Source organism: Perognathus longimembris, chromosome 16, assembly GCF_023159225.1.
Source record: "Perognathus longimembris pacificus isolate PPM17 chromosome 16, ASM2315922v1, whole genome shotgun sequence".
NCBI classification, from domain to species: Eukaryota; Metazoa; Chordata; class Mammalia; order Rodentia; family Heteromyidae; genus Perognathus; species Perognathus longimembris.
Window position 1 is genome coordinate 38,339,740 of NC_063176.1, and position 12,248 is coordinate 38,351,987.

General features: G+C 38.9%; 1 protein-coding gene across 1 annotated transcript in view; it reads right to left on the minus strand.

The window, feature by feature from the left end:
• Positions 1 to 3,527, minus strand: part of Nwd2 (NACHT and WD repeat domain containing 2) — a 122,741-nt gene extending 119,214 nt beyond the window's left edge. Inside the window, exons 1-2 of the mRNA XM_048364122.1 lie at positions 3,405 to 3,527; positions 1,797 to 1,906 (exon numbers count right to left, since the gene is read on the minus strand). Coding sequence (XP_048220079.1) covers positions 1,797 to 1,906; positions 3,405 to 3,527 — 233 coding nt within the window. The remainder of the gene's footprint in view (positions 1 to 1,796; positions 1,907 to 3,404) is intronic.
• Between the last annotated feature and the right edge of the window lie 8,721 nt (positions 3,528 to 12,248).

Genomic DNA, 12,248 nt, shown 5'->3' on the forward strand with positions numbered 1-12,248 from the left:
AGTTATTTAAGTCGCATAATCATCTAATGATGTTGTCAATGCTATAGATAAGGAAATATAGGGTTTGAAAAATTAAGTAGCATCCTTGAGATGGTTGATTCAGAAAATACCACTGGACCAAGGTCTCAAACACTCCTGTTTCCAGCCGCAGGGTCAGTAGATTTGATCTCTTAGTAGTCTCTAATCTGTAGGGCATATGTATAGTCAACCACTATGGTGCCATTACCTAGCTCAGGCCAGACACCCAATACCCTCCACCCAGGAGTTCATATTCAATTGCCTTGCTCCAAACCCCAACAACTGTTTATCTTCCTGGAAGTCTCCTTTGTAAGGTTGAAGGAGTATTTTGTGCCTCTGTGTGTGTGTGTGTGTGTGTGTGTGTGTGTGTGTGTGTGTGTGTGTGTGCCAGTACTGGATCTTGAACTCAGGGCCTCTTACTCTCACTTGGGTTTTCTGCTCTAGGATGACACTCTGCTATGTAAGCCATATCTCTACTTCTGACATTTTGCTGGTTAATTTGAGATAAGAAAAAGTCTTGGACTTTTCTTCCTTGGCTGATTGCAATCTCAATCTTCAGGACTCAGACTTTTGAGTAGCTAGGATTACAGGTATGAGCCACCATTTCCTGGCTTGTGCCGTTAAGAAAATCCTACTTAAACTTCTAGTTTTACTGTGGAACATTTTTGAAGATGTCTCTACATCTTTGTGATGTTTCTCACTAACCTTGAACTCACCCTTGAATGACAGTTCCATTCATTATCAACATAATTGAAGGCAGGAAGGATGGGCAGTGTTACTACTGATTTCCTTTATTTCTTATCTTTTCTTCTTTCTTTCCTCTTTAATCCTCTCCTTTCTCTCTTCTTTTCCTGCCCTCTCTTCTCTCTCCTCCTCCTTTCCTTTCTCTAAATAGGGTCTTGCAGTATAGCCCAGGGTGATCTCAAATTTATTATTCTCCTGTCTGAGTCTCCCAAGTGCTAGGGTTCTAGGCATGTACCACTGTGCCTGACTTTTGTTATTGTTTTTCAGACAGTGGAGTGGAGGTGTTTAAATTATAAAAAAAATGAGATGGACCCCACTGTTTCCTCCCCATGAAAAGAAAACAAAAATGGCATGGCTGGGATTCTCAGAGAAATTGAATAATATAGTATTGCAATTGAAAGAGTCTCCAGAGATCCTGTTTTTAAACTGCCTCATTGTGCAGATGAGCAAAGAGAATGTTGGTGGTTTTAGAGCTTGCATCCAATCAGGTAGCATGAGCCATTCATTTTATGCGGTTACTACTTCATGATAAGAATATGATACAATGCATCCACTTACTCTTAGAAACCAAGGGGAAATCTCTCTAGAAAATAAATGTTCCAAGCTCTCCAACTTCTAAATGGCCATGCCCAACCATACATGATTTAAATGGACTATGAAATGAAACTTTGCATAAAACTGATAGAGAGTGGCAAAGTTCCTTACTAGGCCCAACATTGTCATGCTGCTAGCAGTCCTTGCATTTGTATTTCACTTATGTAAAGAAATGCAAGGGGATTTAAGATATTGCAGCTATTATCTAATTTCACAGGTACTAATATCTTAGTCCTTGCTTCCCTGGGTGGTACAAAGGCATCCTTGGACTTCCATTCTCTATTCCCCTCTGTGCCTACACTGGAACATGGGTGCTGTGCCATGTAATGTGGCTGGCTCAGAGCTCTGGCCTTTGCAGGTAGGGACTCTCAGGCAGGCTCTCTACCATCATCTCTTGAGATCCAGTTGCCTTCTGGGTGTGAGGCCCTGTTGTAACTGACCTTTTATCCCCGTGATAAGCATCTATGAGAACATATTTGGAGGAAAGGTTCACGCTGGTCCTCAGGGATGGAGGTTTCCGTCTGTGGTCAGCTGGGTCTATTGCTGAAGCCTGAGGCGAGGCAAAGCATCATGGCAGCCAAAGTGTGGATAGATAGGAGCAAAGCTGCTCACCTTGTTATGTCCAGGAAGCAGAGAGAGTAAGAAAGGAGGGACTTAGGAATGATACATCTCAAAGGCATACCTCAATGATTTACTTCCTCTAGCTAGGCTCACCCCCTTTCCCAAATGATAACACCAAATATTCATTAATCCACCTTTGAGGACATTACATATTCAAACCACAGCTGGCCTAATTATCCTGGAACAAAGAGACAGGGGAACCACACAGACATGAAGGGCATGATATCTGTGAGCTGAATGGAAATCAGGTCAGGAGACTCCTGCATCCTTTACCCCCTTTTACTTTCTCTACAGGTTGCTTAAAATCCAACAACTATTTTGTGTACTAAATATTAATGGTTAATGTGCCTAATTGATACTGGCTTTCAAGTCAATCTAAGTCTTATGTAGTTGGAAGAGTTTTATGCAAAGAACAGAGCTTTGGTTTTCTGTAGAGCTTGTGTATATGAAGTGAGAATTTAATCTTCAGACTTACCTAAGATATGTGATAAGGATTGGTTTGTTTTGATGGGCAGAAAGGCTGAGACTCAAGTTCTAGAACCTGCTCCCTGACATGGAGTTGACAAACACTGAATTGAGTCCTCTGGGGCCATGATTAAAGATACTCTGGAATCAAGAGAAACTTGTGTCCTAAGTCTGCACATTAGGCACTGTCATTGAGGACATCTACACACGGGTCTGTGATGTTCAGAGTGTTCAGAGAGGCCAGTGGCTGAACCCACCACAGCTGTTCCAGAACAGGCCTCTGCTTACATCCTCCGCATGACATCAGAAGACTAAAGTCTTTTTCTGCCATTGACACCGTTGAGATACACTAATGTTCCCCCAAAGAAAAAATGTAAGGGCAAACAAAAGAGTATACAATAGACATAAGGGCTCAATAATGAGTTTCAAACATTACCAAAACATCTTAGTAAAAGAAATAATGCATTTGAGCCAGGTATTTGTGGTTCACCCCTGTCATCCTAGCTACTCAGGAGGCTGAGACCCATAGGATCTCAGACCTGCAAGATCTTACTTTGAAGTCAGCCCAGGAAGAAAAGTCCAAAAGGCGCCATCTCCAGTTAACAGTAAAATGCATGGCTCAGGTAACAAAATAGTAGCCAAGCAAGCAAGCTAAGCAAATAGAAGGTGCCTGAGCTCACCCTCTCACATACAGAATCAATACATCCAGCAAAACTTACATCCCTTTTCCTTCAGATAATCTAAGATGATCTTACATATTCAGAAGAATAGCTTGTGACATGCTGATTCTTGGCACTCTGCGCTCTGCCTCTTAGAAGGGCTGGGCTATGGCAACTTCTAGTCTTTTACAGGAAGCTTCAAACTTCCAAACGTTTTACGTTTCAAAATTTGGATACCTTGCTGTTCTCCCTCCAATTCTATGCTCAAATTTGCAAGGTGAAATCAATGAGGAAACGACCTACCTTTTCATCCTCACATTCTCCATCTTTCCATGACCCACGAAGTGACCGCCTTTCTTCTTGTCCTGTTGAGCCCCAAACATACACAAGCACAGGAATACTAACACTCATTTTACAGTAGATCATGTGCTTATAATAGCCATGACAGGCCTTTGAGAATAATGATCTATTTACATAAAATTCATATAAAATTCAGCTCATGCGGTGTGCCTTTGCAAGTCTTCCTACACAATAGCTTCCCCTCCCCTCCCCTTTTTTATCAGGTCTGGTCCTTTCTTCAGAAAATGTGAAACTGCAATATGTGTGATGAGAACACTGTGCACAAAAGATTAACCAAAGTCAGAAAAATAGTATATGAACCTTTATGAAGACTTCAACATTAAAGAGTCTTTAGGTGTAAAGAAATCATGACTTTCAGCATGAGTTCAGTATACTTTACATTAAAAAGCAAAAGCACTAACGTTTATTCTTTTGAATATCTTTTTAAACATTTTATTCTCTTTGAATATCTTTTTCTTGAACTCTGCATGCTATCTCTCATTTCAAAGAGAGTTCGCTTTTCTTTTTCCCTGCTAGATTTTTTTTTTTTTTTTTGGGCAAACAAGTTTGTAGTTTCTGTTCTGCTGGAGCTGTAACTTCTTAACTTTATACCTTATATCTTGGGCTGAACTTACGTTTATCCTTTAAACTAATCTTCCTAAAATAAGATGTTTTAAAGGATCCTGCTGTAGCTAAAAGAATACATGATTATACATGGAGCACAATTTGGGAATAAAACATCCCATTTCACGCTATCATAAAAAAGTTATTCAAGTAAATCTCATTCCCTGTGGTTTTACTCTTTACCACTACCCCTAGGGATTTTATACACGTCACCCTCTAATTTTAGAGTCTTTGCTGTCTCTACAGTATTGCTTTGCATGCTATGCATAATATTTCATATCTTTTCCACAATGGCTTTGCAAGTTTGTTACCATTATCCTTAATTTTCAGAAGAGAAATGAAGGTGGAGGAGACTAAACATTTTGCCCTAGTTTATAGCAATCATGGGATAGAAATCATGATCATAGCCCCAGCCCTAGTTTTAATCACTAGCCAGTAATTTGTTCTACTGTACTAATTTCATTAATTTGACCACCTTTGTCCCCTGGGATGTGCAATCTGGCCAGTGTTTGGTACGAAGCTGGTCCCTACTGCATGCAACATCAGCTAGCTGAGCTAGCTCAAGTGAGAGTTTGGGGGATCACTTCTAAGATAGCTCAGTCTCTTTGTGGACAAGGTGGTGGCAACCCTTGGTGTCTTTCCACAGGAGTCTCTCTCCAAGTGGTGACTGCGTGCTAACAATAATTATTTCAAAAGACAAAAATAGTGGCCAATTTCTGAATGCTTGGACTCCATGTTGTTTCACTAATGTCAAAACCATGACAGAGCTCAGCTGCAAAGAAGTGATGGGCTCTGCCTCCTAATTGACAGAGTAACCCAAACTTGAAGGGCCCGGTTGCAAAACTCTAACATGTTTCTAAATTTCTTTTATAGATGTGCTTTCCTTCAGTTGTGAAATTCCTTCATTGAAGAATGACTCTGAATACTTCAAGTGGTGGCTTTGCAAAAGAGAAAGGAATCTGAATCTTCCCCCCCCCCTCATTTTCCTTCATGGTTGTATAATGTTATTGCAGGTTCTTTCTTCTTCATAAAGTTGCTATGTTTGGATATGGTTTGGTTGGGTTCCTCAAAGGCTCAAGTGACGGAAGCTTGGTCTCCAGTGTATTGTAGGTCATGAAATTGTTAAGAGGTAGGGCCTGAGCAGGAGGTAATTAGGTAACTAGAGGCATCACTCTTGGAAAAGATTAACGTAGTTTTTGCTAGGCTTCAATTAGTTCCTATGAGAGCAGATTGCTTTTGAACCTCTCTGGATTCTTTTCTATCCATGTCTTGTAGAAGTCCCTCTATGATTCTAGCTGTTATGTGTGATGTAGCAATAGGCACTCAATAGAGCCAAGCAGAAATTGGTACCAGGCTTCTGGACCTCCAAAATTGTGACCTAAATCAACTTCCCTTTTTTATTTAACAATGTATCCAGTCTTGGGTATTTTATTATAGCAAAAGTAAATGGACTAAAATGATGAATTATTTCAAGTTATGAATACAGAATTTGAGGTTAAAAAGTAGTTACTTTCATGTCTATTTTTTTCGGTGTTTTTGAGCAGGTTTCCCTTTCTAAAATAGCATTGCAAATTTTGTTTCTTAATTTTATGTCTTTTCCTTATTACTCAGTGACCTCAGTAACTTCTCAATTCTGTTTTAATTAGGGTTTTCTAGAATATCATCAACTTAGTATGATCTTTTGCTAAATCTTCTGCTTGCTTAGCAACAAAACTGGCATGAAGGTTTTATTTGGTACAAGCAGATTTTCAGTCTATTTAACAGTTTCAACAATTTATCTCTCTTTATGAAGCTGTGATTCTACTAGTTAAGTCATTTGAGCAGGAATTTGAGCAAGCGATTTTCTTACCAGGATTTCTTAGATAGGATGTCTCTGTGTCTGTCTGTCTGTTAGTTTTGTTTTGGCCAAATGAAGTCAAACCAAAGCCTCATCTACCTTTACTGCATCTGTTGGTTCATCTCTCTTTTCCACAGCATTTGCAAACACACTCTGCTACACAAGGATTTATGACATTCCTCATTCCACAGCAGACATTAGCAATCTATCACTGCTCTGTTCTTCATTAAGGTCCACTTCTTCTACTACAAAGCCTGCCATGCAGTTACTGTCCATTTAGAAATGAGGCTTACTCAACTTCCAAGACATGGGCTATTCCCCCTCTCTGGAACATACTATCTTCAACTATGAATGAATACTTCCTTATCTTTTACATATTACTCTACATTCCTTATTCTTCATGGCAGCTTCCTGCTGCCCAGGCCTATGTCCAATTACTGACATACTTGGCACCCACTGTTGCTGATAATGCTAGTTGTTCTAACTCTCTGAGACTAATCACAGCAGTGTATCCCAATTCTTTGAGACTGACATCATGTTACTCAGGTAGCAGTTCTGGTGTTGACTTGAGTACTAGTCCTGACAGAAGATTTATATGTTGACCTAGAGCCTTACTCATAAGCTCTCCCTTACATTTAGGGGCTGGGATCCAATTACTTTTACTACATGCTTTATGCCACCAAATTGCTCTACGTATATTCTCACATCTCAGTGGGAATAGGGCACAAGACTTCCAGTAACTCTTGCTTTGTATCTACCTTAAAACCCACTTCATGCATGCAGGATTTTAGAAAAAGCCAAAGAAATTATTCAAGTAATTATCTTTCTCCCATAATTCCAATTTTGGGGGGTGGGGTTGTGAGGCTTGAACTCAGGGTCTAGGTGCTATCCCTGAGCTGTTTTGCTCATGGCTAGTGCTCTATCACTTTGAGCCACAGCTCCTTATCTGGTGGTAAGTTAGAGATAAGAGTGCCATGGCCTTTTCTGACCAGGCTGGCTTTGAACCACAATCCTCAGGTCTTAGCCTCCTGAGTAGCTGAGAGCATATGTGTTAGCCACCAGCATTTTGCTGTCCAATAATTCCTAACAGTATCTCTAGGGCTTTTAATAAATTCTGACCTACACTATTTGGGTCCTTGCTATCTAAGTGAAACTAAGTTACTTTTCTGGCATTTAGGAAAATTAAACAAATTTTGCCAATGTACTTTGCTGTCTTGCTGGTAGCCCTTTAGAACCCACTACACTTTCTGTTACCAAGTGCCTTTTCTGGATCTAGACTAATTCTTGCAAGACTATTTCCCCATTGGCTACCCCTCAACATGTGCCAGATCATTTCTCAGCTCTAGACAACCTAAGTAGCCTAACTTTGGTCACATGTGAACGACTCATGCTGGACTGAGGACATTAGAACGAACTGGATCTCAACCATTCAGGGAGGCTCTGAGTGTAAACATGGCTTGCACAAAAAGCAGTGTTTATAATTTTGTGCAGCTGAATTTGTCCTGCATTTTAGGTACATGCATCTAGCAAGGGCAAGGAAAAGATGACCCCTGGGCCATATAAACCTACAAAATCATTTGGTACATAATAGGACTGACATATGTGCTTCTTGTCAGCTGCCCTTAGCTGAAGAGTCTGCTGATATTGATAATTGTGTTACCTGTCAATGATGACATAAATGTCAAAATGTCCCTGGGCACCAAAGAGTTTGTATCTCTTCTTTCCTTTGGAACATTGCATGCTAAGTAGGGATCTTCAGGTACACAAGAGGAATCTAAAAAGTGTTGTAGCTGATGCTTAGAATAAAATCTGAAGGAAATAAATTCAGTGGTAAGAATATGAATGACACTCTATAATAAACTATTAAGCATTGTAAAGCATGTACTTTCAATTTTGTGGCTTTACTTCTGAGTCAAATTCTGTAATAACTCTAGGAATAAGACATCTGTCATGAATGCTTTGCTCTCTGAATGTGCATATGTCAAAATTTTAGAGCTATTTCAGATTTAGAATGAGATTTCAAGGAAGTATTTAATTAGAATAGGGTAATTCTTATCCCCTTGGAATTGTGTCCAAAGTTGCAGTGTTTCATCTTTTTACTAACTTTTGATCACATAACTCCTTTCTCAACTGTACATCAGAAAACACTTTCATTTACTGATGGATTTCAACAAAAGTCATTATGTCAACTAAAGCTTTGAAAATGTAATATATGGGGGTTTTAGTGCCAGCATCATTACATTTTCTTCTCCATTAATTTCACATGACAGCTCAGAACTTGTGTATTCTTGATTCATCCTACAAGATTTACATTTGCTTAAATTGCAGAACCAGCATAGCAAAATTTCAAAGAATTTTTTTGTATGTTGACAAGAATTTTAATGGCCAATCACTTGTATCACAGCTCTTCTGAAACCGTCTCAGATATGACTCCGTATACTGTTTAGAATGTGGAGTTAGTTACTTGACATTTTCTTATTGAACCAAGAAAATATGTGTTGTCATATCAGTTCTTGTCAGAATTTCTCAACTAAATGGAAATTTTTCAGTATCTTAATAAACACTGACATGCCCTGCCTGCCTTTAAATGAAAGCCACCTTATATTTCATTTGATCACATTCAGTCACTTCCTATTATTCTATAGAATTCTCCACATTTGCCATTTTATAAGGTGCTTACCATTTCTTACTTATTTTTAGTTATGTATTGCTGCATAGCAATCCACCAACTAATTTCTATTTTTTTTTATGCCAGTCCTGGGCCTTGGACTCAGGGCCTGAGCACTGTCCCTGGCTTCCTTTTGCTCAAGGCTAGCACTCTGCCACTTGAGCCACAGAGCCACTTCTGGCCGTTTTCTATGTATGTGGTGCTGGGGAATCGAACCCAGGGCTTCATGTATATGAGGCAAGCACTCTTGCCACTAGGCCATATTCCCAGCCCCCAACTAATTTCTGGAGAGAGGAAATATCTGTGCCAAGGTCATGTTAAGCAATGAACTTACACAAGCATTCTGATATATGTAAATAGTTCTTGGTACTACTAGCTCTCATAATTTATAGTTTATTGCTTTCTCTTCTTTATGTTAGTTTTTCTAAGCTTAATTTTTGTAGTGATAGAGACTGAACTCAAGGCCTTCTAGAGGGTAGTCAAGTGCTCTACTAGTGAACTACATATTCAGCCCTATTTTAGACATTTTACTACAAGTGTATTTGCACTATTTAAAATTAGTTATATAACTTAAATGACAAAGCATGTATATATATTAGAAAGAAACTTAGGAGGTGATGAAAGGTACTAAGCTTTTCCTCAGTATTGAAAGAAATGGAGCCTAGTTTCCTATGGCTTGAATTTATGGTCTATGAGCTGCACTGATGATTTATATCCATAACAGGCCTCTCAGTCATGATTTCCTTTACTCATGAAGCCAAACGCTATATGGTAAAGCCTGGCCTAGACTTCTTAGAGATGCGAGAAGACTTGGGTTGGAGCAGTGACCCCTCAGGGGGAACAGTGAAGTCTCAGATATATGAGGGAACCCATCTTGTACTTCCCTGCCCACTCAAACAGAGATGTAGCAAAACACATTTGATCAAGTCATTCCATTAAGCACTCCATGGAACATGAGAGCCACTCAGCTGAGCCTCACCTAAATGAATGGCAACTGATTATTGTTTTAAGACTTTAAGTTTTGGAGGTGGGTTGATAAGTACCAATAGAAAACTGAAGTAGAAATAAAACAAAACCTGAAGGCATATTTTCAATGACATCCTTCCTGTGATATAACAGACATGTTAAAAGATTCATGATGATTCAACCCTAAAGCCAAGATATCTTTGTACATAGTGTACCTCTATTGTCCATGTTACTCTTTTCTTGTCTATCTCACTGCAAGATCACAGTTCTGTTCCTTGAATGACATAAAACTTCTCTGGTGAATAAAAATTATTTCTCTTTATTCCCCATGGAGCTGTTATCATCACTTCTCATATTTGATTGTTATATAGAATTGTTTCCACATCCTGACTCTATTCAATCATTTGGGAAGCTCCTCAAGCTCCTTAACGTGACCCCCTCTGACGAGCTTACATAATTCTCCTTGCCTTTAATACACTGCATATAGCTACAACATGGCCAGTCGGTTTGTTGACTTCTGAATTGTAAGCACCAGAACAGCATTCCACATGGAATAGGTGTTTTGAGAACATTTGTTGGTTGAATACTGCACATATCTGCTTTCCTTATGGCTGGGCGCTGATTGTAGGTATTGGGTATCTCGGTCCCTTTTCTTATTCTCTATTGGAACATAGGGTCTAGAAGCCTTGAAATGTCTACACTTGTTTGTTGCAAAGATTCAAGGGAAATTCTGATTTTGCTAAACAGATGCACTCGCATAAAATCTGGAGGGGAGGGAACCAACTTCTTTACACAGGAGATGTATATTTAGCTTGGGTTTTCAATACCCAGAATCCATTGCTTCGGTAGTGTCCTGCCCTCTGGGTGGCAGCTTTGGCACTGTTATGTAAGTAGTGTCCTGATTTTTGATCCTCTAACTTTTATAATAGTTTTGGGAGGCTCTTGTAAGATATAGAAAGGTTTTACTGAGTTCTATTTGATATAGTTGATATAGATTGTATTACTGGCATAGATACACCTGTTCAAGGTCTGGGTATTAGTAGAAAATAATAAACACACTGATAAAAATAACAAATACTTCATGTTTACTATGTGACTAGCATTATTCTAAACACTTTACATGCACTAGATTATTTAATCTACTCAACAACCTCATGGGTTGCTGCTGTTATTGTATTTTTTTAACCAGTTGGATAACTGAAGACAAACAAGCTCAGCAACTTTCTCAAGAAAGACTAGGTTAATGAAATTAATGTAAGCTAATAAAAATGAATAAAAGATCCAAGAACTACTTGTATCTAATACTTTCTCCTTCCCAAATAATATCTGCTTAAAGATTAAAAAATACAACAACTAGAGTTATTCAGTTATTATAAATGTCCTATGTATACTCATCATAAAATAGCTACTTTGTATATTCTTATTTAAGACTTAAAAAAAATATATCCTAGACATAGCCAGGGACTGATGGCTCATGTCTGTAATCCTAGCTATTCAAGAGTCTATAATCTGAGGATCATGGTTTTAAACCAGCTCAGGTAGAAAAGTCCATGAGACTCTTTTATCTCCAATAAACCACTCAGAAGAAGTCAGAAGTAGTGCTGTGGCTCAAGTGGTAGAGCACTAGCCTTGAGCACAAACAGACTTAGGGACAGTGCCCAGGCCCTGAGTTCAAACCCCAAGACTGGCCAGAAAAAGAGAGATATTCTTAGGGCATCAAAATAGCTGTGTGTATATGTTTATATGTAGATGTGTGTGTGTGTGTGTGTGTGTGTGTGTGTGTGTGTATGTCTTTTCTGATGCATTTTTCCAAATTATTTATAGATTCTCAAAAATCATGAGTCATGAAAGTGATTAAGATAGTGGAAAGGTCAGAGTAATTATGGAGAAGTACTGATAGGTTTCATATAAATTTCTTGGTGCAGTTATTTCTGCCTCTTGCTGGGAAATGCAAGCCAGAGGAATTGACCACTGATGTGAACCACTGAGTGAGTCTATGGACAGATGTGAGAGTAACAACATATTTTCTTTCTTGTAGCTTCCATGAAAATGGAGAAAAAGTTTTCCTTCTAAGAATACAGAGACATGGAGAAGAATGTAGGAGGTGCAAAGTCATGCTCACAAAAGAAATCTACATGGGAATGAGGGTCTGAAATCCACGCATCAACATAACATTAGAGCCCTGCTCTCAAAGATGCCAGAGCAGAAATCTGAGTGGATAAGAAAATGCTAAGGTATTCTTTTCTACTTCCAGATATCTATAAACACACACACACACACACACACACACACACACACACACACACAGTATTTACTGGACAAGCAGTGATATTATTTATTCCTTAAGGAAGAGAAGTATATTCACCTGATGGCTTCAGTTGGAAGAAAAATCTAAGCACAACAGTGCAGCCCCTTTTTATCTATCACAAGAACACCTGTCCTTCTTCTTTGAGTTTGAGGGTCAGGTCTGCACATTGGTAGGACAGATGGTTTGTGCCATATCCACTGATGACACTGTGCAACTTTGGATTCATTATCAAGAAACTCACACAAATTATTTAAACCACATTCTCCAATAAAAGTTTATACCCATTATCTAAAACTGTACAACCCCAAAGTTTGAGAATAGAAGATCTTCTCTAATCCATCTGATAGCACATCTAAAGTGACCTGAGTTACTAGTAGCCAAACTGGACCTTGGCTGGCATGAAGC